At 54.7% G+C, this 27,815-nt stretch overlaps 1 protein-coding gene across 2 annotated transcripts in view; it reads left to right on the top strand.

The window, feature by feature from the left end:
• The window catches only part of ITPK1 (inositol-tetrakisphosphate 1-kinase), a 155,876-nt gene that overhangs the window by 90,821 nt on the left and 37,240 nt on the right, over positions 1 to 27,815 (top strand). For both annotated transcript variants that reach the window (XM_069559514.1, XM_069559516.1), the window contains one exon: positions 23,105 to 23,222. In XM_069559514.1, the coding sequence (XP_069415615.1) occupies positions 23,105 to 23,222 (118 nt within the window). The remainder of the gene's footprint in view (positions 1 to 23,104; positions 23,223 to 27,815) is intronic.

The raw sequence follows: 27,815 nt of genomic DNA, 5'->3' as shown, positions 1-27,815 counted from the left end.
CGCTCCTCCCTTCCCCCTGTTCCCCATTGTCCTGGGCCCTGACCCCACAGTGACCTGCTCGCCGCCTTGAGCGCCGCTGCCGTCGCCCCCACAGACTTGCCCTGTGTTTTCTCTGTTGTGGACAAGAGCATGATTCATTCCTCAGGAAAGCGGCTTGGGGTCATGAAAAACAAGGTCATGTTATCAGTGAAAAATGCACTTGAGATCCAGGGCCTTCCCAGTGGGAAGGATGCTCAAACCAGCACTTTTCAGAGCGTGATGACTGGAGGGGTGACATCCTGTCCTTCCTTATCAGGACAAAGGGGAATCTCACCGCCGCACAGCAGCCCTCCTGCTGACAGCATTTTCTTTTGCCCTTGTGTCCCGGGTTGGTGACCTCAGCCACCCTTGCTCCCGCCTGGACCGGCTGTGTCAGGCTCCCGGGAGCCCCAGGGGCCCATGTGTGGCCCCGCTGGTGTCCCCTTCCCTCCTGCACGCACCTGCAGAGGTGTGCTGTAAAGTGGCGCCCTGCAGTGACTTTGGCCAGCAGCCTGACATGATCCACTCCCCCCGCCTCTCCCAAAGGGCTGGGGGCCGTGGAGAAAGGTGTTTGGGCTCCTCCGAAGCCTCAGTTTTTGTATTTGCACGGTGGTGTCGGTACTGTGTTGGGAGGAGTGAACAACACCATGCCCATGAAAGTGCTTCGCACAGTGCTCGGGGCCCAGTGAGTGCTTGGTTGGAAGGTCAAGGCCAGTGTGAGCATATGACCTTCAGCCTTTGTCTCCTCTTCTGTGAAATGGGGTTGCTGCTAGTTCCTATTTCTTAGGATGCTATGAGAAGGTTGCTGTGAGCAGAAAGTGTCTGAGTACATAGACGGGTCTGATGTTTGCTGAGTTCTTCCGGCAGCTCCACCACTGTCATTACTTTCTTAGGTAAAGGACCGCAGCCCCCAGCTCAGCCCATTGCCCTGGGGGGTTATAGAACGACCAACCCTGGGGGACCTCCCATCCCCTGCTCCCCACAAGCAGACACACAGCCCACAGCCCAGGGCAGGTGGTGGTGAACAGTAAAGGGGAACTGGGTGCCCTGAGTTCCCGTTCTGGTGTGAAGAAGGTGAGCGAGCACATCGTGGGGGACGTGGGGACATGCCGCTTCAAGGGTTTCAGCCAACAGCTGCATGTCCCGGGGCGGGTCTCAGCTGGTCTCGGGAGTCTGTCTCACCCAGGGCACACAGAACAGCTGCCCTCAGATGCCTGGGGTGACCTCAGGATAACCTTCCAGCCTGGGTATCTCTGGGATAAGTTTTCACTGCCATCTGTGCTTGAGCATGAAGCGGATATCTGATAAGGCCGGGCCGTTTCCTCTTTTGTGAAGAGAACAGTCCTTTGGGGAGAAGGATGACAGGCCATGCTTCGTCCAGGCCCAGAGAGGAGAGGAGATGGGCAGGGGCTGGTGGAGAGGAGGGCTGAGGGGTGCCAGGTGAGGCCACTCAGCATCATGGGGCCCAGTGCTGTCGGCACTGCCCTGGTCATCCCACCCTGCACGAGATATGAGGTTCAAGTTCAGAGCCAGGCCGTAGACTGACAGACTTGACCTTGACCATGCCGTTGTTTTCAGACACCTGTTTTAATGCTTATTCTTGAGACATGATGAGGAGGCATGGGGGGAGGGGCCCAGGGCCAGTAGAGGCAGAGGAATGTTCAGACTTCAGCAGCCGGGAAGCAGGGCCCTGGGGCTGGGGTTTGCAACCCTGGCCTTTCTGCATTTTGTCATAAGAAAACAGAGAAAGGTGATATGGCTCAGAAGGGGCGAAGCTCAAAGGGCCTCCTCCAAAGGCACAGCTCAGGTCCCTGGGGAAGTGGCCTGGGGCTGCATAGGTCAAGATAGATACGTTTCTGAGATGTTTTTGGACAACTCTAGAGCATTCTGCTTGTGGGATGCTCCTACTAAGCCTCCAGGGCCCAGGGATTGAAAGGAATTCTCAGAGCTGAGAGGTTATGCTTTTTTTTTTTTTGGCTGCCCTTGAGGACAGGTTGGGGACTGGGGGTCTGGGGTTTATACAGATCACAGAAGCTGGTTGCCATAGAAACCAGCTCCCAAGCTGCTGCCTGCCTCCTCACCATCCCCCTCCTTTAAAAAAAAATACTGGCCTCAAGAGGGCTTGGCTTGGAGAATCATGGGGATGATTCAGTTGTTTTTCTGTGCCAAGGTTCTCCTGGAGCCAGCAGCCTGGTGCCGCCGAGGCCCTGCCCCGAGATTCAGTTATCAGTGAACCGACCTGGGCAGAGGGCCCTCGGGGGCCGCGTCCACATGGATGAGTGGGGTTAGGGTGGTGTGAAGGTCCTGGTCCCAGCGCTCAGGGGTCTCCTGGCATCCAGAGCGGCTGCCTCAGGGGAGCAGCGAGAACCGACTCACCTCGGCATCCAGGGCCGGCTGTCAGCTGTCGCCTGGGGCATGGTTCTGCTGCCCTCCTGGAATGGATGAAGCATTATGGCGAGCGATCATCTTCCTCAGGGCAGGTGACTCCGGCCAGGTAGAGCTACCTGGGGTTTTCCCTGAACGAGCTTGCGGGGAAGAGGTTTGAGTTTGAACTGTCACCTTTTCTACTCACTAGCTGGGAGGACGTTAAGTCCTTCTAATGGCCCCCAGACCCCCAGCGTGGACTCAAGGACTGCTTTCTCCACAGCGGCACGCTACTACTTGCTGAGCCCATCCACCCTCCAACCCTGCCCTCCCGCCTGGAGGAGAGGTCTGGGCAAGCCAGGAACTGCCTTTGTAGCCCCCCGAGTGATGAGCTAGGAGACACCCCGACCTGGTCCCTGAAAGCCCTAGCTAGAAGCTATCTCACTGCAGTGATGATAATAAAGACTGTAGGCTCTGTCGTGGCCCGTGGGGGCTGCAGTCTGGCCACGGCCTCCCTTCCCCCTCCCCAGCTTCATCTTGTCCCACCTGTCCCTTCCTTGCTCAAGCTCTGAGCTCTTTTCCACCTCAGTGCCTCTGCACAGGCTGTTCCCTGGGGTGGAATTCGTCCCCACCCCCAGGATCAGGTGCCCTTTCCTGGAGTAAGTCTCTCCGATTAGCCGACTGCAGGCACATTCCCTGAGGCCCTCAAAACTTTGCACTTTTCCGTCCATCTATTTGGAGGTTTGTAATTCTTTATGGGTTGTTCTGGCCAGTTTCTCCATTTGGGGATCTGCTTCAAGCTCCCCTGGTCTCCCCTTTGCTGCACTCAGCCACGTGTCTGTGAAATTGAAGAGCATCGTGGGTGTGGGCCGCACAGGGCACCCTGGCGGGTCCCTGGAGGGAGAAAGCGGCTCCAGGGGGGCAGCTGGGAGCAGGCCCGAGGAGGGAGGGGGCTTGGGCCGGCTCACCAGGCTCTGTTGGCTGCATGTGGGCGTGCCCTCGGACCTGCACGGTGGCAGAGAAGAGTGGAGAAGAGTGCGCAGCGTTTCACACCAGGCTGCAGGGCTTAGACTATCCTGCAGACTGGGAGGGGAGTGATAAGATCAGATTTAAGTGGAAAGAGAAGCCCTGCTTGGGAGGGGAAACTGCCAGTGCAGGATGAGCTCGGGGCAGTAGGGACCCTGCAGTCGTTGGAACCTGGCGGTTTTCTGAGACGGAGAGGGCATGCCATCCGAGGCTTAGCAGTGCCCCCTCCTCACCCTGGGGCCCCACCGTCCTCGGCATGCCTTGCTCAGCCATGACTGGCCAGCCTCTGAGCAGCCTAGGCCAGCGCAGCCCGCATGCTCCCAGTCCTAGACAGCCACCAGCTTCTGTCTCTGTCTCAGTTTTCACCCGTCCAGCCCCCTCCCTCCTCATGCCCGCTCCCAGCTGACCCCCAGGGCCTCTTTCTCCCTCCAGAGGTCCCTGCACTCACCCACACCTCCGATGCTCTCTTTCCCTGTTCTGGACTTTGATATTCATGGAATCATATAAGACACCATCTTTGGGAGCTTCCTGGTGGCCCAGTGGTTAGGACTACGCATTTTTCACTGCCTAGAACACCTCAGAGAGGCTCGTCCTGGCTGTTAGTCTCTACCGCAAAGTGACAGGTGCCCGGGACTCTTGACAGTTCAGTGGACACTCGGATCCTCCAGGCCCGTGAGGGCCTGCTGGGATCAGAGGAGTAAGAGCCGCCTGTAGGCCCAGGAGCCGAACACGGCGAGCAACAATACCCGGGGGCCTTTTCTTTGAAAAAATAAGAAAGGCGCTGAAACATGTTAACAGGCATGATGCCCTCAAGACGGGTGCCAGTCGTGAGCGTGTGGAAGCGTTCACCATCCTTATTGTTAGCACCTGGTGTGTGAGAGCAGGTGTAAGGCCGTCTGCCCAGGTGGAGCCTTTAGAGACCCCTGAGTCACATAGGCTTATTATTATTGCTATTACTATTCCTTTTAAAATTTTTATATAATTTATTTCTTTTAAAGGTATTTTTTAAATGCATCTTTTAAGGTTTTTTTTTTTTTTTTTTTAATGCGGCCCCTTCTTAAAGTCTGTATTGAATTTGTTACAATACTGCTTCTGTTTTACGTTTTGGTGCTTTGGCCGAGAGGCATGTGGTATCTTAGCTCCCCAACCAGGGATCAAACCCGCAACCCCTGCATTGGAAGGCGAAGTCTTAACCACTGGACTGCCAGGGACATCCCTGTTATCATTATTATTATTCCACGGCAGTAGTACTGCTCTAGCAGCCTTATCTGTGACTGTCGGTCCCAGCCAGCTTGAGAGCTCTTAACTGTAATTGGAGTCAATGAGACCGTGATTATGAAAGTGTCCCCAAATGGAAGCTGAGCTCTGTGACAGCAGAGCGAAAGAGTGGACTGATTGTAGCCTTCGAGGCAGGGCCAGGTGGGCTTCAGGGGGACTCTGGGTACTGTGCTAGGCTCCACTCTTTACCAGCTGACCCACCGGGGCCTCGGTTGCCCCCTGGCCGCACCGGGAAGATGCCAGAACGGCAGCAGAATACGTGACCTGAGAACAGGGGTGCAAGCCGAAAGGCTGTTGCTGTGAACAGCGGCGATCACCTCTAAGACCCCAGCTCCGTTCTCCTCTGGCCCCTGTGGCTCTGAAATGATTCACAGCTGTGTTGACTCCAAGCCTGTCACCCTCAGACGTTCACCGAGCCGCCGCCAGCACGGGGCTGTGTACTGTGTGTGGTGGGCACCCACTGGAAGTAGCAGAAGCAGCAGATTTTACTGTTGGCGGCCTTCTAGTCTGATGAAGAAGACAGCATCTGAACCGATCAAAGGTTAAGTGAGTTTCTGTCCATTTTGGGGGCAGGACCTGGTGACCTGTGGACCTTCAGGAGGGGGCTCAGAATAGGAACCCTGAGCACCAGTGAAGGGTTTAGGCAGTCACCATGGAGCCACGGAAGAGGCCACAGTTTCTTGAGCACATCCCCAAGGGGCCCTCTCGCCTGTGGGCATTGCACATCTCATATCTTGTTTGGTACTTACATCAATCCATAGAAAAATGGAATTACTTCCCCATTTTTCATGTGACAAAGCTGAGGCCCAAGAAAGTTATTAAAACACTTGCTTGCAGTCACTGAGAAAGAAGGTAGCTTATGTTCTTTTCAGAGATGCCTCAGAGGGGCCTTGGCTGTCCACTGACAGACCCCTGGGGGCTGAGGGCCAGTGATGCCGGGTCACTGTCTGGCTGTGCCAGACTCTGACCCTGCTGGTGCCACCCAATGATGCAATAAATGTTGGCTGGATGGAGGCCAGGGAGGCAGAGCCGGGTGGATCTGGTAGCCCTGACCCCAGGACGGGATTCCTGGGGTGGCTGTGAGGTCAGCCTCCCCGTGACATCTATCCCAGGTCAAGAGGCCCCTCTTCCCGTGGCGGAGGTGGCCACACAGTCTGGCCATTGTGCACCCAGGCCAGGCTGCCAGGCTGCGGCTGTGAATCGCTCTTTCTGCCCCGGGGAGCGTGGTGCCCTTTGGGGCCGTTAACTGTCTGCAGCGCCTTTCTCTGCGGAGAGGGAGGCCGGCCCTCTAGGAAGACGCTCAACTTTATGACCCTGTTACCTGCCCAGAGCAGAGCTGGACTTTGTACAGCAGGGGAAGGGACACCGCCCCAGGGCCTGAGCTCACTCCGGGAGCTGGCCGCCTTCCCTCTCTGTGTGTAGACAGTTTTTTCACAGCACAGGGTTGGCGGTGTGCTGGCTTTTAGGTTTGCTAATAGTACATTTTCCCCAAATGGTAAGGAAAACTTGTGTACAAGTTTTGTGATGTGTACAAGCGTGTACACGTTTTGTGTTTGTGTACACGTGATGTGATGTACACATCATTTCAGGGTTCCTTAGCTTGGCCCTGTGGATGTGACGGGCTCCTGAGTTTTGGGTTTTGGAAATCGAGACCTCCAACTAAGAGGTTTGTAGTCTGGTGGGTTCGTCATTTCAGGAACAGCTAGGGCAGGAAGGCCTCTTCCATGCTCCTCCTGGCCTGGTGGGGGCCATGACCTGCTGACTCGCTTCTGTGCAACCCGTGTGGTCTGTGTGCCCACGATTAAGGCCTGTGTGGTTTCTTTCAGCTTCATGTAATAAATCACAAAGCCTCTCACCAGCCAAGAGTAAAGCTGCTGTGGTGGCCACATGCTGGGGCTGCTGACCTCTGTCCTCTGGGGACAGACAGAGTGGGGCAGGAGGACCTTCCCATGCTGGCTCGGGTCCAGGTCCCTGCCTCAGGCCTCGCACACCCGCTGGCTTCCAGTCCCTGTCCTGGCCTGTATCTCTGTCTCTCCATTGATCCGTGAGAGCATTTGTCAAATAACCATAATGTCATTTATTCCACAAGCCTCAATTAAGCACTTACTGTGTGTCAAGAATCTTAAAAGACATCACAGATACAAAAAATAAGACAGATCAGGTGGACACAACCCCTATCCGCACAGATTTGTATTTGGTGTGTGTGTGTGGGGAGCTTCCCAGGTGCCACTACTGGTAAAGAACCCCCCTGCCAATGCAGGAGACATAAGAGACGTGGGCTTGATCCCTGGATTAGAAGATTCCCTGAAGAAGGGCATGGCATTCCAGTATTCTTGCTTGGAGAATCCCATGGACAGAGGAGCTTGGTGGGCTATAGTCTATGACTGAAGCGACTTAGCTCACACGCACACGTGTGTGTGTGTTTATTGCTATAGGTGAGGCAAGGGTTCATACTAACAAAACATAAGCAAATGGAGGAAAAGTAATATAGTCTCCAGTCATGATTAAGTTCTGTGCTGTGTGTGTGTTCAGTTGCTCGGTCCTGTCTGGCTCTTTGTGACCCTGTGGACCGTAGCCTGCCGGGCTTCTCTGTCCATGGGATTCTCCAGGCAAGAGTACTGGAGTGGGTTGCCATGCCCTCCTCCAGCGAACCTTCCTGACCCAGGGATCGAACCTGTGTCTCTTGCATCTCCTGCGTTGGCAGGTGGATTCTTTACCACTGTGCCACCTGGGGAAGCCTGTGGCAAGTTCTCGGAAGAAGAAAAATCAAGGCCTGTCATAACCTGGAGATTCTTCCCGCCTCTCTGAGGAGGTAACACTTGAGCCGGGGCCTAGAAGCCTGGTAAGCAGGGAGAGGTTGTGGAGCAGGCCTAGGGGCTGTGTTGCAGGACGGCACGGAGGCCTGTGGGCCTGGAATAAGCTGATGCAGCCCAGCACAGCGGCGGGCGAGAGTGTGCAGCCCAGGCCTGCGATGGCCACTGCTCAGGAGAGGGCGGAGATGTGCAGCGGAAGTGAGACAGTGGTCTGCAGCACCCGGGGGCACTGCCAGGGTCACGGCTGGCAGCCACAGCCGTCTCTGTTCTCCTGCATCCAGGGGCTGGGAAGGCAGCTGAGTGCAGGGGTGAGGGGCCTCCCTGGCCTGAGTGGCCCCGGGTCCCAGAGTTCAGTGGCACCCTGCAAACTCTGCTGTGATTCCAGGCAACCCCTGTCTCCCCACTGACAGTGGCACGGGCATCCCAAGTCCTGGCTGTAACCTGGCACACCCAGCAGAGCAGGCCAGGGATCCCGCAGGCCTCGGTGAGCCAAGAGTCCGACTCTGGCTGGAGGCCGCAGTCTTGGGTGGGGTGGGCAGAGCTGGCCTGTGGCCTGGTTCCTGGGATGCAGCCCGAGGGCTGGGTCTGCTCCAGCGGCTCACCTGAACAGGTGGGTGGAGAAGGCGTTCAGGGTTAGGACAGGTGCTTCGGGAGTAAGGGGGCCGCTGCTAAGCTGGGGTGACACAGAGCTCCTGGGACCAGGCGGCCCCTCTCTGGTGCTCACTGTGCTCAGCTGTGATGCCGCTGGGACCCCCTCCAGTCCCACCAGTGGCCGCTGAGCGGAAATGCCAGCCTGTCCTGGTTGAGAGTCAGCCCCTGAAGAGGTGCCTTCTCCCGGCCGCACCCAGCCCTGCACATCCCCCACTGGTCCCAAAGCTGGTGTGTGGCTGCAGTCTCTGCTTGCTCGAGGGCCTGAGCAGTGCCCTGGCACTGTGACAGGGCATGTGGCGTTGGTCAGGTGCACAGCCCACCTTGCCAGCCTCCCGCAGACGGGAGGTAGAGGACGCCTACAGATTTGGTGCTGAGGTCCAGGGGCAGAAAGAGGGGTATTGTTCTAGTCCGGAGCCTGGGAAGGAGGGGAGAGGGTGTTTGTTGTCTCAGATGGTAAAGTGTTCCGTTTCCTTCCCGCCCTCTCTTCCTCAGCGTTCAGGGGTTATCCGTTGGTGGGATCACTTTTCTTCATGGACTTTCCATCAGTTTTATGAACAGCAGTGTCCCCACCATGGGGACCACGGTTTTCTCTCTGATGGCTAAGTGAGGCGCGTGACGCTGCTGACCGTCTGGGAAGATGACCGGGGGGGTGGATGGTTGTGGGTGGCATCCGGCTTTGGGATGGGATGGGATGAGGGCCTGTGATCTGGAGGCCACTGGTGGGCACTTGGCACACCCAAGATGTTCAGGCCCATCTCGCCCCATCAGGCAGTCTTCCTCTAACCCCCCACCTGCCTCCCCTCTCCCCATCTAGAAGGGATTTCTCTCAGCTCTGTCCGTGGCACGGGTCACGTACAGTTCAGCCTGGACTCCTCCAGTGTCTTGCCCTTTCTGAAACCCTTGTTCTGGGGCTCGTTCCCCAGGAGGGACAGGTGGGGGTTATGGCTGGCGTTCTGTTGCCAGGAAGCCTCCTGAACACTCCAGTGTTTCTCCCACCTTCTCCCCCTGGGATGGTGAGTGCTACCAGTTTGTCCATGCACAGTGGCTCTGGTGGGTTCCTTAGGTGTGGCTTTCCCTGTGTCCTCTCTGTCTGGCTCTCCACCATCTGATGTAGCTAGCATGTGCAGCAAATTTAAGGAGTTTTTTCCTCCCCCTGCTACCCAGCCATCCAGTCCCCGTCTGGCGGCTGTGGGGCAGCAACCCAGAGCCTTTTTGGGGAGTTCTGTGTTCAGGAGCAAAGGTGGTCATCCCATCCCCTCACAAAGCCACTGTTCTGTGTGGTCTGTTTTGGAAATGATTCTATAGCAGTCCTTCCTTCAGGCTGCCGTATTCTTTTTAACGGCTGCATAGTATTCCACCGAATAGCCTTAAATTCTTTTCTTAACGCATCCTCTACTGCTGGACACTTAGAACGTTTCCCATCATGTTTTGGAAATGCTGCAGAGTAAATATCCTCGAACATACATCTTTGCGTGCCCATGTGGGGAATTATATGGGGAAAATACCTAGAAATAGAAATGCTGAGTTTATGTCTTCTTAATTTTGGCCATTGCCCAATGTCTCTCCATAGAAGTTGTGCCAGCAGCATTCCCACCAAGCAAGTCCTGGCCCCTGTTCCACCCCTTTGGGAGGTGTTTCTAATCAGTTTCATTTGGCACCAAGTCAGAGAGAATCCAAGCGTGCCGGGACCTAGTACTCACCTCCTCATCCTGTTGTTTTTTTCCTGCCGGGCACTCAGGGTCCTGGGAAGGGCAGTGTGTGAGCCAGGCTCACTCAGCCTGCCTGGGCCTTGAACCTGCTCACCTTGCTCCTGTCTAGTGCTCGTGTACACCCGGCCTTTCTCCTCCGTACTCCCTGTGTGGGAAGGGCTTGGCCACCTGGCCTGAGCTCCCAGGTTTAAATAACAGGTCTGAAGAGCAAAATAGGCCGAGGGGTAAATTGCACCGCGTTTTCCTTTCAGTACCTCTGCCAGATCAGACACGATATTGTGCCAAAGGTCAGGCAGCATCTCAGTTCTTCCTGCCCAGCAAAGCCTGGCGCACGTGCCCCCAAGGCCAGTGCTTCGCCTGACGTGCTGCCCAGGACGTGTCCCTTCCAAGCTTAGCCGCTTAGCCTTGCACACCGCTGGACGGGTCACCGCCAAGCTCAGGGCTGGCTCGTCACTCCCGGGCCCAGAACCTGTTGCTTTAGGATCAAGTCCAAACCCCGTGGCTGGTCCGTCTCCAGCTGTCTCTCCCTGCTGTCTTCACGTAACCTCCCCTTTGAGAGCTTTGTCCACCCAACCACGTGGGCGGCCTCACCCCATGCCTCTGTTTTTGCTGTCTCCTCTGCTTGGAATGTCTTTTCGTGTGTCCCATGCCTGTGACCCATGGTGTCACCAGCTTCCAGAAACCCTCTCTCCTCCCCTCTTCCCCTCTCCCCTATAGCCGGATTACTCCCCCTACCCACACCCCCACATGGGAGCACTGCCCTACTTTATCATCACCAGTCACCCCACATCTCTGTCCACTTATGAGCCCCCAGTGAGAGGGGGTGGGGTGTGGCTGCTCTGTGGCTGAAGACACCACACACACACCACATACCCACACATACCCACACACCCCACACCCCCCCCACACACACACCCCCGACACACCACACACACCGCACACACACCCCCCCACACACCCCCCACACACACACACCACACCCCCACACACACAGCCCACACCCCCCCACACACAACCCCACACACACACCCTACACACACCCCACACCCCCCACACACACCACACACACCACACCCCCGCACACCCCCCCCACACACACACCACACCCCCACACACACAGCCCACACCCCCACACACACAACCCCCCACACACACCCTACACACACCCCACACCCCCCACACACACCACACCCCCGCACACAGCCCACACACACACACCCCCGCACACAGCCCACACACACACACCACACACACCCCCCACACACACACCACACACCACACACACACCCCCAACACACCCCCACACACACCACACACACACACACACACACACACCACACACCCCCACACACAGCCCACACCCCCCACACACAACCCCCACACACACCCTACACATACCCCACACACCACACACACACCCCTCACACCACACACCACATACACTACACCACACACACACCCCCCCACACACCACACCCCCACACACACAGCCCACACACACCCCACACACACACCCCACACACACACACTGCACACACCACACACACACCACACACACACCACCCTCACACCACACACCACGTAACCACACCACACACACACACCACACACACACACCACACACCACACACACAAACCACACACACCCACACCCTGCACACACCACACACACACCACACACACATACACCACACACACACACACCACACACACCACACACAGACACCACACACACCCACACACATACCACACACACACACCACACACCCCACACACAGCCCACACCCACACACACACAACCCCCCACACACACCCTACACACACCCCACACACACCCCTCACACCACACACCACATACACTACACCACACACACACCCCCCACACACACCACACCCCCCACACACACCACACCCCCCCACACACAGCCCCCACACACCCCCACACACACAGCCCCCACACACACATTGCACATACCACACACACACACTACCCTCACAGCACACACCACGTAAACCACACCACACACACACCACACACACACACCACATACCACACACACAAACCACACACACACACAGCCCACACACACCCCCCACACACCCCACACACACCACACACACCCCTCCCCACACACACCCCCCACACACCCCACACACCACACATACACCACACACACACACCATATACACACCCCACACACACACACACACAGCCCACACACCACATCACACACACACACACACACACACACACACATACCCAACACACCACACACACACACCTCCCCCCTTGCCCAACACACACGGGCTGTCACTCTCCCTGGTCTTGTGCTCTCTGGGAGGCCTCAGGCTGGGCGCTCAGACACTCGAGAGCTCTCTGGAATACAAACGAGGTTTCACTAAGACCGAGGCGCCTGCTGGTGGGAAGCCCTGCTCTCCCCGGAAGCCATTCGGGAAGAGTTAGAGAAGCAGCAGTGGGCGCAGGGTGCCATCTAGATGCCCGGCTAGCTTGCGGGGGGAGTGGAGAGGCATCTGGTGATGGCACAGAACAGTCTCGGGGTGCACGTGGGCTCAGCTAAGCTAGCGGGTGGGCATCTGTCCCCCACCTGGAGCCGTCATCTGGCGCTCGTGTGCCGTCCCTCTGGCTTTCTTCCGTCTGCTCTGTCCCACCGCCCCGGCAAGGTTGTCCTATACGGTCACCGTGCTGTGCACAGCTCAAGGGCAGCAGGCCCGGGGCCCCTGTGTACCAGTCTGGCTCCATTCAGTACCTGAAGAGCTGTCTTCTTTGTTTATCACATCGTGGAACCAACAAATCCTAGAACTTAAGAGTCAGAACGGATGTTTTAAATGTTATTCTGACTCTTTGGTTTCTAGATGAGAAAACTGAGGTCCAAATAGCTTATGACCTTCAGAAGCATATGTAAAATTAATGGTGATTCTAGGACCTGAACCCAAATTTCTAGACTCTGCCTGTACCTTAACTTTCACAGTGTCTCAGAGTCCTGGTGCTGAGATCAGGACTGTCCCAGTGCTGTGGCTGGCCTGATGGGAGTGCTCTGCCAGTGATTGGAAGGGACAAACCTTGGCCGACTGTCAGGGACAGTCGCACAGGTTGGGCACTGCACGCACAGTAGATTGAAAATGACACTGCGTGACTGGACTTGGTAGTCCATTGTATATTCTGGTATACATATATTCTGGTTTATTCTGGATGCTGCCACAACCTTCTCTTGGCTCCTGGGAGCCCACTCTCAAGGCTTAGCTGCAGGAGTCAGACCCAGCCTTGTTCCAGATCCCACTGCCTCTTTAGACCCTCAGCATATGATTGTTGAGCAGCTTCTCATGCTAGGGTTTAGCTAGGGCCATGGCTGCCTGGCACGTTGTGTGACATCACAGCACTGGGGCCTAGTGTGGATTCTTCAGGAGCTATGTTTGATACGTGGTTTTCTGTAAGCTCTAATGAACAGGAAGGTATTCGGAGTGGTGTCAGAAGGCTTTGCCTGGGGGGACCTCAGGTCCTGGCCTCGGCTGATGACAGGTGTCAGTGGTTTGCCCAGAGGATTGGTTGGTGGTTCTCCCAGAAAGCTCTGCTCAGCCCGGCTCATGATCTCATCGTCACCTGGAGCCACCCTCCCAGGGACAGGTCTCACTCTCTGCAGAAGCGCGTGTGTGCCTCTGAAGGGGGCGTTGCTGCTGACGCCGCTGTAGTCTTAGACCTTCCTCTGGGGGCCCATTCCCTCAGCCCTGCAGCGCCCATAGCCACCTGCCTGTGCACCCAGAGCGAGTCCTTCCCTCGGTGCCACGCAGCTCCTCCTCACAGAGGCCGCGGTGGACTCTGGCGTCCGGCTGTGTCATTTGCCTGCTCTCCCAGGAAGGGTCTGTCTTCAGTTGTGTCAGTTTGTCTGGACCCAGGGTTGGGGACAGATGCAGACTGCCCGGGTCCCTGGGGGCCATTGGAAGCAGGGCGAGCCGGGGTGCAGTCCCCGGGGTGGTAGGAGGAGCAGGTGAGCCCACAGCCTTTCCTCTTTTTTTTTAGCGTTTCCCTGAGCTGACCCCACGTGCAGGTGCCCGGCCTCACGGCGGAACCACCAGGCTAAAGGCCTCAGCTTGGCTTGGCAGAACATGAGAAAGGCTTATTACTTTTTTCCTTTAAACATAAATTTTAAAAGAAAGTTTTCAGATCTGAGAAAATGTAATTTGTTTTTTGCAAGTCACAGAATTAGTTCCTGACACCAAGAGTCGAAGACCCTGGGGCCCTCGATTCCCAGTATAGTTTTCTTTCCACTAAACCATCATGACTTGATACTTAAGGAAAGGTTCTGCCTCACCTCCTGGTTATCTGTGGGCCCATGTTAAGAGTGCCCAGTCTTTTCTGTTTTATGTAAATAAATAAATAATGGAAAATTCTAAAAAAAAATCTAAAAAAATTAATGAACCTGAGTGACTCGGGCTTGCAGCTAGAACTGAGATGCTTCTTTTTGTTTACCCAGCCTTGTTTCACTGACTGGGAGAGCTCTAGAGCCAAAGAGCATGGATTCAGATCCTAGCTTGGCTACTTCCTAGCTGGGAGAGCCTGGGCAAAGTACTGAGGGTCTCTGAGCCTCAGTTTCTCTGTCTGTCCAATGGGGCTGCTCATAGGACCTACTGCATAGGGTTGTTGTGACGAATAAAAGGTCAGTTCCTGCAAGGTGTAGTACATTGCCCTGCACTTGCCGAGTGTTTAGGAAAAGTTAGCCGCTATCACGATTACTGTTGTAACTGTCAATAATAGTAACACATCCTAGCATCCTGCCAGGACCCCCATCATGATATCAAGACCAGAGGAACCAGAAGCTTCCTGGCTTTCACCCACCACTTGGTGTGGAAGGAGCCCGCTAAACGGCCAGGCTTTGTGGCATCAGCTCAACCATCTGGGCTCGGGTCATGCTCTCAGGAAGAGCCAGAAGGAGTGAGATTATGCTGAGTAAGCCCAAGGTCACCTCCGTTCCCGTAAAAACCCCCACAAGTAATTTTTAACAGCCACAAGGAAGTAATTTCAGTTCTTCCTCAGTGTTCGTTTGGTGGCTGTTAACCGAAACGCAGACCTTGACTCCTGGGATACTGGGAGTCTGCCTAGAGAGTGTGTTCTGTGCGTGGCATGTTGAGTCTCTCTGATGCCGATGCTTATCTGCTTCTGGAACCACGTGATGATCCGGATTCTGAAATCCCCCTGGGGTCAGCACAGAACGTTATTGTCCCTCTCAAGGGGTCACCGCCACTATCGGTTGATAGCTGCCAGGGCCATGGTGGGTCCCATTTTCCCTTTTTGATCCACTTCACGTGGGAAGTGGAGTCCTAGACAGGGTGAGCACCAGGCGGGCCACAGTGCAGAGCAAGAATTGCAGCCAGAGCCTTGCTGTTGAGTCCAATGCTTGCTTCCCAGCTCACCCACGCCCCCTTAGGAACTGAAGTATATCACACATAGAGAAAAGTGTATATGTTGTGAGCACTTTGATGACTTTTTGCCCCAGAGATAGGCCGTGTACCTAGCACCCCATCAAGCAGAAGAGCAGTGCCACTCCCCTGAGCCTGGTCCAGCCTAGCCCTGCCCGGCTCTGCCCTCTCTGTCCTCAGCCTTGGGCAGTGAGCTCCCTTCCTACTCACGGTGCAGAGCTCCTGTCCTCCCACGTGACATCCTCTTCCCAGGGTGGGGGACAGGGCCACTGGAGGGAAGGAGGCTGATTACCAAACCAAGAGATGGACTTTCTCCAGCCAACTGGGTGCTGTCAAATCCCTTGTTTCAGGAATGGCTTCCAACCTGGTTCCACCTCCCACCCCCGCTCCCGAGCCGGCCACTTTTCCTGGCCAGCAGGAATTTTTCTGAAATTCTCCTAAAAAGCTCCTCTGTCTCTCCCTCCAGGCTGCAGGTTAACGTGCAGAGTGCTTAGTGAGGGAGCGGGCACTTAACTCACCCAGCTCTGCACGTCCTCCCCTGTTAGCATCCACGTGCTGTCCTCTGTCCAGCCTCCGTGGAGGTTGAGAGCACCCCGAGGACAGGGCCTCCGGCTTCTCCCGCTGTGGGGCTTGCCTCAGTGTCTGCTGGATGTGACTGCCCAGGAAATCATCTTTCAAACAGCCAGCCACCTGGAGACCCAGTAGGAGACTGCTCGTTCGTGGGAGGTCTGGGCAACTCCCAGCCTCTCCATGCTCCTCCCCCTCGCTGGCCCCAGGCTTTGGTCTGTCTGCTGTTCTAGAACTGCCCAACTCAGCTGTGCACAGATGAGGACCGAGGCTTACGGAAGCCCAGCCTCGCAAGTGGGGAAGGCAGGATTGTACTGAGTCTGGCAGCTTCAGCTCTCTTAACATGTGTAACCTCTTCCCAGCAGTGACCTTTGCTTGACAGAGAAGGAAGCTGAGGCCCAGAGAAGAGCCGGGATGCCCAACTTGCTGTGCGGTGGCCCTTCCTGCATCCCAGCTCCCCCAACCCTCAGAGGCGTAGATTTCCACCTGTCCATCATGTTTTGTGGGTTTTTTTGCCTGTACTTTTCGTATCATATCTCGGAAACCATTGTCTGATCCAAAGTCTCAAAGATTTACACAGATGTGTTCTTCAAAGAGATTTATAGTTTTAGCTCTTACCTCATACGATTTTTTATGTAAAGAAATGATACTTGTGAACCGCTTTATCCAGTGGCCTGCATGTAGCCAGTCCTGGGCAAAGAGGAGTTGCTAGCATTTCGAATTATGATCAATTATTTTATTGATTATCATCTTTACCCTGTCATCTCTCATTGTGTTTCCCATCTGGGTGGCTGCCTCCCTCTCCTTCCTGAAAGTTTGTGTTGCTGTTTGAACTCATTTCTGGCACAGTTAGGGGGATGGGGAGTTGGAGGATTTCATTACTTCCCCCACTCCCCCCATGTCCCCCTAAATGTTTTTTTTTCCTTTTTTTCAAGTTGATTTATTTTTAATTGGAGGATAATTGCTTTACAGTATTATGGTGGTTTCTGCCATACCTCAACATGAATCAGCCACGTGTACACATGTCCCCTCCCCCTTGAGCCTCCCTCCCACCTCCCTACCCACCCCTAAACATTCTGTTTTGGAAAATTTAAAAATGCTTGAGAGGCTGTGGCAGTGTCCTCCCCCGTCCATCCCTGGCTTCATCGGTGGGCCAGCGGCTTGTGGGCACTCCGCTCTCACCTGTGTCTCTCCTGCTTCCCTCCCCTCCCCCCTGCACCTGGTCATTGAGAAGCAAATCCCAGACATCGTGTTTAATCTGTAAATTGTTTTAGTGCACATCTCTAAAATATGAGTCACCACTTTTATTTTCTTTTTTCACTGAGCTAGAGTTTATTTTCAGTGTGTTGATTTCTGCTCTACAGCACAATGTAGAGCATATGTGTAGATGTTCAGTTCAGTTCAGTTCAGTCGCTCAGTCGTGTCCGACTCTTTGCGACCCCATGAATCACAGCACGCCAGGCCTCCCTGTCCATCACCAACTCCCGGAGCTCACTCAGACTCACGTCCATCTAGTCGGTGATGCCATCCAGCCATCTCATCCTCCGTCGTCCCCTTCTCCTCCTGCCCCCAAACCCTCCCAGCATCAGAGTCTTTTCCAATGAGTCATCTCTTCGCATGAGGTGGCCAAAGTACTGGAGCTTCAGCTTTAGCATCATTCCTTCCAAAGAAATCCCAGGGTTGATCTCCTTCAGAATGGACTGGTTGGATCTCCTTGCAGTCCAAGGAACTCTCAAGAGTCTTCTCCAACACCACAGTTCAAAAGCCTCAATTCTTCGGTGCTCAGCCTTCTTCACAGTCCAACTCTCACATCCATACATGATGTTAAACATATATATATATATATATTCTTTTTAAATATTTTTTTCCATTATGGCTTATCACAGGATATTGAATATAGTTCCCTGTGCCCCTGCTGCTAAGTCGCTTCAGTCGTATCTGATTCTTTGCATCCCCATGGACTCTAACCCGCCAGGCTCCTCTGTCCATGGGATTCTCCAGGCAGGAATACTGGAGTGAGTTGCCATTCCCTTCTGCAGGGGACCTTCCTGATCCAGGGATTGAACCTGGGTCTCCTGCATTGCAGGCAGATTCTTTATCATCTGAGCCTCCAGGGAAGCCCCAATTCCCTGTGCTGCCACTCTCTAAAGAGACCTGTGTCATTTGGGAGAAGTGGCCCAGAGACCTGTTACCTCCTGCCCATCCTGGGGGCGGGTACTGGGCGCCTCGCCTGCTGCCCTGTGAGGAGCAGGCAGCTGGGCTCCATCAGGACCCGAGCTGCCCGTGGAGGGTGGCTGCCGTGGGTGGGGGATTGTGTCGTGTCCCGAGTGTCCATGGGGCCAGCCTGGGCAGCCCAGTTGCTCACCCCCAAGTGCAGAGCTGACCTGGCCCCTCAGTCTGCAGGACGGGGCAGGGCACAGCAGTCCCAGAGGCCTCCAATCAGGTTGGGCTCTAAGAGTCCCTATGCCTCAGAGTCATGAGCATCCTTTTTGTTTTATATCTACCAACTCTTTTTTTTGTTGTTTTTTTGAATTTTTATTTATTTTGGTTGCACCATGTAGCTTGCAGGGTCTCAGTTCTCCCACCAGGGACTGAACCTTGGCCACGGCAGTGAAAGCACCGTGTCCTAACAATTAGACCCCGGGGAACTCCCCGTATCCTTTTCATATCTGTCATCTCCTTGTTGTCCACGCAGTTTCCTGAGAGAGGTTTTATTCAGAATGTACATTTACCCACAGGAAACGGAACATCAGAGATGTAATTCCAGGTTCTTCTTCACGGACATAGAGTGGCAGAGGCGGGATTTGAACTCAGGATTCCCACCTGCATTTTGTCTTCAGAGAAGAGCAAATCCTCGTGTTGCACTTCTGCTCCTTTCCAGGCTGTATATGCGGAGGAAACAGGAGCTCATCTCAGTCCTCTCATGCGGCTCAGATTCTCTGTGGGGAAAGCTCGACCCCAGCCTGCCTCCTCCCCAGCCCAGCAGAGGGCCAGGTGCCCCTCTCAGCTTCACAGCCCCTTGGGCCTTGGGGGGCTTCTGGCTGGTCTGCGCCCCTTTGTCGGTATTATCTAAACCTCCTCCTGGCCCTGCTGACCCCAGGCTGTGTATTTCTGCGTTTCTTTTGCCTTGGCTTCTCAAAGCCAGGCTCCCCCTAGTTAATTTCCAGAATCCCTTTCTAGGTGTTCGAGACAGGCCTTCTAACAGAAATGTGTTTACCATTTGCCATGGAGATGGTTTGGGCCTTTATTCCTCCAAGTGGTGATAAAATGATACTGAGCGCTCACCCTTCCAGCAGTTTGTTTGGTAATTCTAAGAGACTTGTGAAAAATGCATGAGGCCCGTGATACAATAGATAAGCTGAAAGCCTTGGAAGAAAATCCGCTTGTGGATAGTGGAGTGATTGGAGAAAACTCCTTCTTTGTCCTGAAAGAGATCGTGTTCAGGAATAATTCTTCTGTTAATCCTGACGCTTTCATCCCGGGTCCAAAGCTTGCCGGCGCCTGCTTGTCAGATCTTTCCCACTTCGGTTTCTTGCAGCGTCTTTGGCTTCGGTTCTCGTCTTAATGAGCCCGAGTTCTCTCTATAGAGGCCACTGCCCTAAATGAACAAAAGTGGGACCAGAACAAGCCTTGTGTTATCTGGCAACTGTGCGGACAAGTCTTCTTGGTACTGCAGTGGGGACATTTGAGGGGAGAGGGATCATGGTTTACTGGACCTTGGTGGTTGGGGGAGAAGTGGGCCAGACTGGCGGGAGCAACGTCTCCGATGCTGCCTCCCCTTTGAAGGAAGGCAGAGAGCCTGTGTGTCCCTGCTGTTACCTGTAGTGTCTCTACAGGTAACAGATGTGACTGCCCGTCTTGTTGCAGAACAGCCTCACGTGTGGCCTTGAAGCATGCCACATAAACACTGCTTCTGGGCTTCTGCAGCTTAGACTCGCAAGTCACAGATGAGGAAATCGAGACGAGAGATGCCAAGTGGCTCGTCCAGGGTGACGGTGGGAGATGGCAGAAACCGGGGGCCGGGGTTTCTCAGTCCCTTACTCTTCCGTCTGTGCCAGGCTGCTCCCTGCAGGTTTGGGGATGGGGAGGTGGGCAGTGGTGGTGGGGGCATCACGAACTTTTAGTTCATAACTCAGAACATGAATACGTCAGCCAGATCGAGTAGGGGAAACCCTCGAAGGCTGTCATTTGTCCATTGTTGTTTGCAGGACAGGATGCTGCTGTGGGTGATGCGAAGTTTGTTGAGTGGATAACCTTTTCTTTTTCTTTAATCCTTAGTGTAGAGTTTAATCTGCTTTAATTGAATCATAAAGTTTGTGTGTATGCCTGTTAAGTCGCTTCAGTCATGTCTGACTCTTTGTGACCCTAGGGAACGTAGCCCTCCAGGCTCCTCTGTCCATGGGATTCTCCAGACAAGAACACTGGAGTGGGTTGCCATGCCCTCCTCTAGGGGATCTTCCCGGCCCAGGGATTGAACCAGCGTCTCGTATGTCTCCTTGCGTCGGCAGGCAGGTTCTCTACTGCTAGCGCCTCCTGGGAAGCCCTGATCATAAAGTTCACCATAATCTAATTCCAAGTAATCTCTCAGTTTACTTATGTTATTCTCTTAGATTTACCCATCAAACTGTATTTTTTTAAAAAATATTTCAGCATTTCATTTTTATTTATTTTCAGAATTAAATTGTATTGGAGTCTATGTAGTTGCTTTACTTGAGTGGATGACCTTAAGGACACTGGTCTGATTGCTATCATGTATGTCAGTCTTGGTGTCTCCCGAGTGACAGGCTCTGGTGTCAGTATAGGCCTAGTTCTGAGGGACACACTCTGGGGAAGGAAACGTGCCGACAGGGAGAGTTGTCTCTGGGGATCCGGCAGCAGAGAGGTACCGGCGCACGGGTGAGGCCGCGGCCGTAGGAGAGAGAATGGCCCCTTGGCCTGAGGACAGCCCTGGATAGACCTTCCTGAAGGACACCTCTGAGCTCGTCCCCCTGTTCCCTCTGGGTCCAGACGTGGGCTCTGCCTTTCCAGTGCTGGCCCGTCTGTGTGAGCCAGGCAGTGGGCCAGGCTCTCAGAAAGAAGAGGCATGAAGGCAGCTTCTCTTCTGCAGTTGGGTCTGCAGATGCATGCTGGAGAGGACCTTCCCAGGGCAAGAGTGTATAGGCCCTGTGGACCTCACAGGTGTGAGGATGGAAAGACGGCCTCCTCAGATGTGTGTACTGGCCACCCCTCGGAAGCAGAGACATTAAAAAAAAAAAAAAATTCAAAGACACCAATGAGCCCATCACCAGATACTCTGGCACACCAGGCGGGAGCAGGTTGCAGAGAGGGAGATATGAATCTCTGGCTTTTGTGTTGAGAGCTCTTAAAAATGATGCCTAGGCACCAAAATAGGTTCACTGGGAAAAAATAAAGAATAATCCCAATGCGCACTCTTTGCTGATAAGGTTTGCTAGAAAAGAAGCATTATGGCTTTTCCCCTGGCCCCTGCTGACCTCACAGAGGGAGCTTGTGGAGTTGGAGGGGAGGGTGAATTAAGCTGGTGTGTTTATTCCCTGGGGATCCCACAACAAAGTACCACAGACCGAGCGGCCTAAAACAACAGAAGGTTATTCTCTCAGGTAAGGAGGCTGGAAGTCTGAAGTCAAGGTGTCTGTGGGGTTGGTTCCTTCTGAAGGGCCTGAGGGCGAGGGTCGTGGTGGCTGTGGCCATCCTTGCCTTGCCGCTGACCTCACTCATGGTCTCCGTCTTCACACAGCCCCCTCCCTCTGTGTCTTTGTGTCCCCACTTTCCTTGACTTGAAGATACCAGTCGATGGATGAGGGTCCATCTGAATCCAGCATGACCTCACGTTAACTTGATTCCCTTGTGGCTCAGCTGGTAAAGAAGCCGCCTACAATGCAGGAGACCTGGGTTCGATGCCTGGTTTGGGAAGATCCCCTGGAGAAGGGAAAGGCTACCCACTCCAGTATTCTGGCCTGAGAATTCCATGGGCTGTATAGTCCATGGGGTCTCAGAGTCGGACGTGACTGAGCGACTTTCACTTTCATTAACTTGATTCCATCTCCGAAGACATTCTTTCCAGACACGGTCACGTTCACAGGGAGCAGGGGTTAGGACTTGAACAGATCTGGGGGTGGGCGTGCATAGTTCAACCCACAGTAACAACAGCTGGTGAATGGCCTTCCTTACACCCAGCCTCCTCTCTGAGCCCATCTCCTGTTATGCCAGTGTCCCCCACTTTTGTCTTTAGCATCATAGTTTTAGAGCCAGAGGGATGGTCTCTTCTACTTTGTCTGCCTGACAAGCTGCTCTCCCCCACTGACTTGGGGCTCCTCAAGTCATAGAGGTGCCCCATGGCAGGGCCATGATCCCTGTGTTTTTGTTTTTTTTTTTTCCTGGAAACATCTTCCTGTGTCTTTTGTTGAATTCCTGTTACAGATAACGGTTTCTTGTTCCTCATGTGCCTTAATGTTATTTCCCCGAGAAGACTGTAAAGACTAATAAAGACTGTAGAGACTAATCTTATCACAGTTCTGCTTGCCTGTCAATGGTCTACTGTGAAGCTAGTGGGTACTAATAAGCACTTGTTGAAGTGGGCGCCCGAGGGTGAGGTGGCTGGCCCATGTCACGTGTCTCATCACCTTCTCACAGACCTACAGAATCCTGGCATCCTACTCCCCCGGCCCTGCCTCAGAAGCCTTATCAGGGCAGGGTCCTGGCCACTCTCAATGAGCGTAACCCACCCTGGGAGCAGGTCTGGTTTCCCAGCTGATCAGAACCCAGTGGTTCTCCTTTTCTCAGCTCTGGTTTCTCAGTTTGGGCTCTGTTTTGAGCTTGGCTCCATCAGGCCTGTCTCCTTCAGATCTTAGATGACTGCTCCCAGTTGCCCAGTCTCCCAGCTTCCTCTTGTCCTCCAGGAGGGAGCGTGTCCCAGCATTCCCAACAAGAGTGCTGAGCCTACCTCTGATTGGACGGACTCTCGTCACATGTCCTCTCCTGAGACAGCAGCCGCAGGAGGGAGAAAGCGCTGATTGGTCTAATCAAAGTCATGTGATCCCAGTGGGGCTAAGTGGATGGAGCCTGTGTCCTGAGACCAGGTGATGCCTCAGCCAGAAGTCAGGCCTGGTGGGAGGACGGAGAACAGAGGGATAGATGCGGGAGGGCACACGGGATGAAATCCTGCTTATCACCCGTTTCAGCATCAGTCTCCCTTCTCTAACCAGAAAAAGTGTGTTTTCCTTCCAGGAATACATTGATGCGCACCCGGAGACCATTGTCCTGGACCCTCTTCCCGCCATCAGGACCCTGCTTGACCGGTCCAAATCCTATGAGCTCATCCGGAAGATCGAGGCCTACATGAAAGGTACGTACTCGAGTGGCTTGGCCCTGATGGCAGTCGGCCCACCTCGTGGACATAAGGTGGTCCTTGTATGGGTGAGAGATGGGGTCTGGTTGTTTTAAGCACTTTGACACAGGAAGCAGTTGTACATTCTGGGGAGGGCCTTTCCTTTTTCCTCCTTCCTCTGACTGGCAGAGTTAGGTAGTGAAAGCCCCAGGGTGCTTTTTGGGAGAGTAGCTCCAGCCACTTCAAGACAGATTTGTTTTGTTGTCTTAAACCCATGTGTGTGATGAAATATCCAGATAACACAGTGGTTAGAGAGCAGAAGCGTGTGAACAGCTCAGCGGCAGACAGGCAAGGGGAGTTATGTAACCGGGCAAGAGAGACAAACAGAGAAATTAGAGGCCTTTAATCAAACGCGTGGAGATATGTCATGTGGCGGCTGGACCTCTCGGGGGTACGTGTTGTTCTCGCAGGCCGGAACCTCCCTCTTAGCTGCGAGAGTGTCTCCTGCCAGCTGCCGGCTCCTGCCCCAGAGGACTCACGCTCCCCGCGTCCCCGGGCAGGGCAGCGCCAGAAATGTCAGACCGCTTTCCCAAGGTGTCTGTTTATGTGAGAAAGGCGTTTCAGAAAGATTCACACTCAGTAAGCTCTTAATTCTCCGCCTGGTCCGCACAGTCCCTGCATAGAGTTCTTAAAAAAAAAAAAAAATTTCTTTTTTTTAAGTGCTTTTCCTGGGCCCTGGGGCTGGGTGAGGATTCATCTCTGAGGAGGGAGAGGCAGCCCCCGCTCCTGCTATCTAGGTTCCGTGTGTGTGGCCTCAAGGGGCTGCCTTGAACCCTGACCAGGGTGGTGACTTGCCCCGAGGTGTGTGTTGTTCATGTGATGCTGGGTGCCTTGGCTCACAGGACCAGCGTGGCAGATAGGAGCAGCGTCTTTTGGGTATGTCCTGAGTGCCCAGCACTGGGCTTAGCCTTCCTCTTACCTTCTCCCTGCTGGTGCTCATCAGGGTGGGCTGGGTCATCCTCCCTGGGTGGCAGAGGAGGTCCTGAGAGGTTCGCTGATGTACCAGCATCACACAGCCTGGAAACCTCCCAGTCAGAATCTAGCCAGGCCTCTCCCCCTCAGGCTTCCCGGCTCCTAACACCTAAGCTTGACTTCCGTGTCTGTAGTCAGAGGGCCCTGGATCTACTAAGCCCCTGGCATGGGTGCAGTCGTGGACCCTGGCCAGGGGAATCAATGCCCGCTTGGTTCTCTGCTCTGTGCGGGAGCTAGATGCTGGACCTGGGCATCCTGGAAGAGGTCTTAAGGCCCCTTGCTCTGGGTGGCTGGCCTTTGCCAGGAAGCACAGGGCATGGGCATGAGCTTGGGCAAACGCCGGGAGATGGTGAGGGACAGGGCGACCTGGCGTTGCTGCAGTCCGTGGGGTCGTGAAGAGTCGGACATGGCTGGGCAACTGAACAACACAGAGCGTGGACGTGACTTCCTAGAAGGCCCCAAAGCAGTCAGACTTCTTCAGCACACTAGCATCCTTCCATCCTTGGGTCTGGAGTGATCAGTGACCGTGTCAATTTCTGTTCTCTTTGCGTTCTTTCCCTGGGTCCAACCAGTACTACTAGAGGAGAAGGAAGATCCATAGTGATGTCTTGGCCAAACAATGCTAGAAAGGAAATCTGCCTCTTCCTAGGAAGAGTGTACATTGGATGCCAACTATTTGTGAAGGGACAGGAGATGACCGTAAAAGATGAGAAGGCCCAGTTAATGGGCAGAGTTGCAGGTCAGCAGAGGCAACACATCCATTAGAAGAGTGATGCTTTCTGATGGGATTAGGGAGGGTACCGCTGAGAGGGCTTTTTTAGAGCAAAATGCTCAGACTTTGAGGAGGGGACAGACTAAGGTTGGTTACAAATCTTGCTGCCTTGTGGTCTTGGCCAAGTCACTTGCCCTGACCTTGCCTGTTTTCTGTAAGATGGATAAAAAGTAGTTTATCCACAGGGCCCAAGGTTGGAGTACCTGGGATGATGTCTGAAGTGCTCTTAGCTTGGGCCTTAGCCCATGGGGTCACCCAGCAGTAGGGTCCACTCTTCCTGCTCCTGTTACACTGGAAAGGGCTGAGCTGACTGGATTGGCTCTTAAGAGTCTGTCTCTGTTTTTATGAGCAGAGAAACAGGGCTGGGGGTCAAAGTGAGCCTGGATCTAGTGTGTGAGCACGTGAGTTTGGGCGTGAGACTGCAGGGCGCACAGGAGGCAGGTCTAACTCTCGGGAGGGCGAGCATTGAGGGGGTGACAGCCTGGGCCTCCCAGACAGGGCAGAGGTGTGAGCAGAGCAGGGGAGGAGCTGAAGTGGGTACTTGTGTCAACTTGTGGACCACCGGCCAGGGGTCGGGGGACTTGGAACACCTCGGGCAGTGGGGGACCCCATTCATGAGCAGCCTTTGAAGGTATGTGAGCTGGTGAGTGAGATGAGGATGCATGTTAGACAGGCAGTGCAGACATGGCCTAGGGATGGATCTTGATGACCATCACCTGTATCCTGTTGTGGAGGGCGACCCCCACAGGTGTGAGGGGTGGGTGACTGGCTCCCAGTGGGGACACAGGACAGACCCCACTCAGCTCAAACACAAGAGAGGTCAGCGCGGGGGTGTCCCGCTAGAGGGCCCAGCAAGAACTTGTTGACCCAAGTCTCAAGACCGGCTTGGTCCTGGGCCAGCAGGAATTGTGTGGGTGGGCCGTGACCGCTGCACCCGAGGTTTTCCTTATCGTGCGCGCCAAGCCCCGGGCTGGTGTTCTTCCAGGAGGGTAGGCAGTGGCTGGGGCTTCCTGGAGCCTTTTCCTGCCCACCCGGGGCGGTTCACTGCTGGCTCCCACGTCCCGTTCTCCAAGGCGAGGCTGCGTCTGTGAGATGCAGAGCACCTTCTCTGGGAAGTGCATCCCCGGCCGCCCCCACCCTGCTCCCACTATTCTTGGAGGCCCTGCAGCAAAGGGCTGTAATTACCTTCTAAGTTCCTCAATTGCAGCTGTCCAAGTGACACCGCTTTTGTGTTGGGAGAAGGGGCTTGGCAGAGGCTCCTGGGAGTTGTCACTACCCCCCTGTGCCAAGGTGGCTCTCCCTGTCCTCAGAGAGCCCGGATGGCGGCACAGAAGACAGGGCGGTATGGAGGAGGCGCTGCAGGGAGGGACCAAGGTCCCCTGCTCTGCAGTGGGGGTGGCCCAGTGGGCTGACACACGTGGGCAGGGTCCCCTGGGGAGAGCGGACAGAGCCCTGGACTGAGGCGGCCATCCCTCTCCATGCAGAGCATCAGCTGTGGGGAGCTCCCAGCCTCACCTGTCTGAGGACCTCGGCATGGTTCACACCATCTCAGTTCCATGCTCCCAGAGTTCATTTCTAATTCAGAGCTTGCCGGTGGAGGCTGGCTCCTTCGGCCTCTGACCTGTCTGTCCCAAACCCACAGACAGTTGCTGCCACAGTAGAGACCTGGGGGAGGGTGGATTAAATGAGAGGGGCTTCGTTTCTCTCTCCTGTAAAAGCCCAAGTTTCCCCAGCCCCTTTGTTCTTCTGGTGTGGCCCCTCCTGGTCCAGGGTGGTGCTGAAACTCTACCAGCCACACCCACAATCTAGACATTAGGATAGAGAGGGACTAAGAAAGAGGAAGCAAAGGGAAACAGCTCTGGGTATCTTTGAAGGGAAAGTTCCGGAAGCTATGGTGATGCTCTGTTCATATCTCAGTGGCCAGAACTGAGTTACCTACTGAGGTGCAAAGGAACTGGGAACTGTGGTCTTTATTCTGGGCAACCATGTGCCCAGCTAACATTACAGCATGAGGTCGGTAGGCTTACAGAGGGACCCACCCCAGAGTTCTTGGGGTTTCCCACATGGATGATGCCTTCTGGGTGCGGCTGCACCCACACCCTTTACCAGAGGCACAGATGGCCTTGAACTTGGATCCAGTTCAAGCCAAGGACAGGAGCTTCCTGGAGGTTGAACATTGCCTGCTGCAGGCCTGAGGGGAGGTGGGGAGGCTGAGTCACCAGCCAGGATTGCTAGACTCGCATCTGCAGGCGTTGTCTCTCACGGGCACCTGCTTTGCTGCCCAGGGCTGGGGTTTTGAGGCGGAAGTCCAGAGCCCAAGGCCTGGCCCTACCGCCCCAGGCCACACAATCCCAGGCAAGGCTCTCGCCGGCTCCTAAACTGGCTGGAGCGATGGCTGAGAAAGCTGGGCTGTGACTGATGAGGTGGGTGTGTGTCCTTGGCCCCGGGGGCAGCAGGCAGTGGAAGGTCTCAGACCACCTAGTGGAGGGCGCAGAGGCCCTTCCGAGATGGCTGTGGGTACAAGGCAGCTCCCCCGGCATCTCCCACATACGCATACTCTGGGGGGTGACAGATGGCCATCGGATGAAGGGCCTCCCCGGGGAAGGGGGTGCCCTCTGCAGATCGAGCGTCTCTGCTTGTGGGTTTTGTGGGAATTTAATCAGGACTCATCTTGGAGGCCATTTAGGGGCTAGGTTAAATTGGAATAATCTAGACACCAAGCAAAGAGAAAATAACTTGCTGAAGAGCCTAGAAAAATGATCCCTGCAGAGCAGCTGCCTCGGGTGGGTGTGTGTGGTCAAGCCGGG

This window comes from Ovis canadensis, chromosome 18 (assembly GCF_042477335.2).
Source record: "Ovis canadensis isolate MfBH-ARS-UI-01 breed Bighorn chromosome 18, ARS-UI_OviCan_v2, whole genome shotgun sequence".
Taxonomy (NCBI): domain Eukaryota; kingdom Metazoa; phylum Chordata; class Mammalia; order Artiodactyla; family Bovidae; genus Ovis; species Ovis canadensis.
Note: the sequence above shows the minus strand (reverse complement) of the source record. Positions and strands in the feature narration are given on the sequence as shown.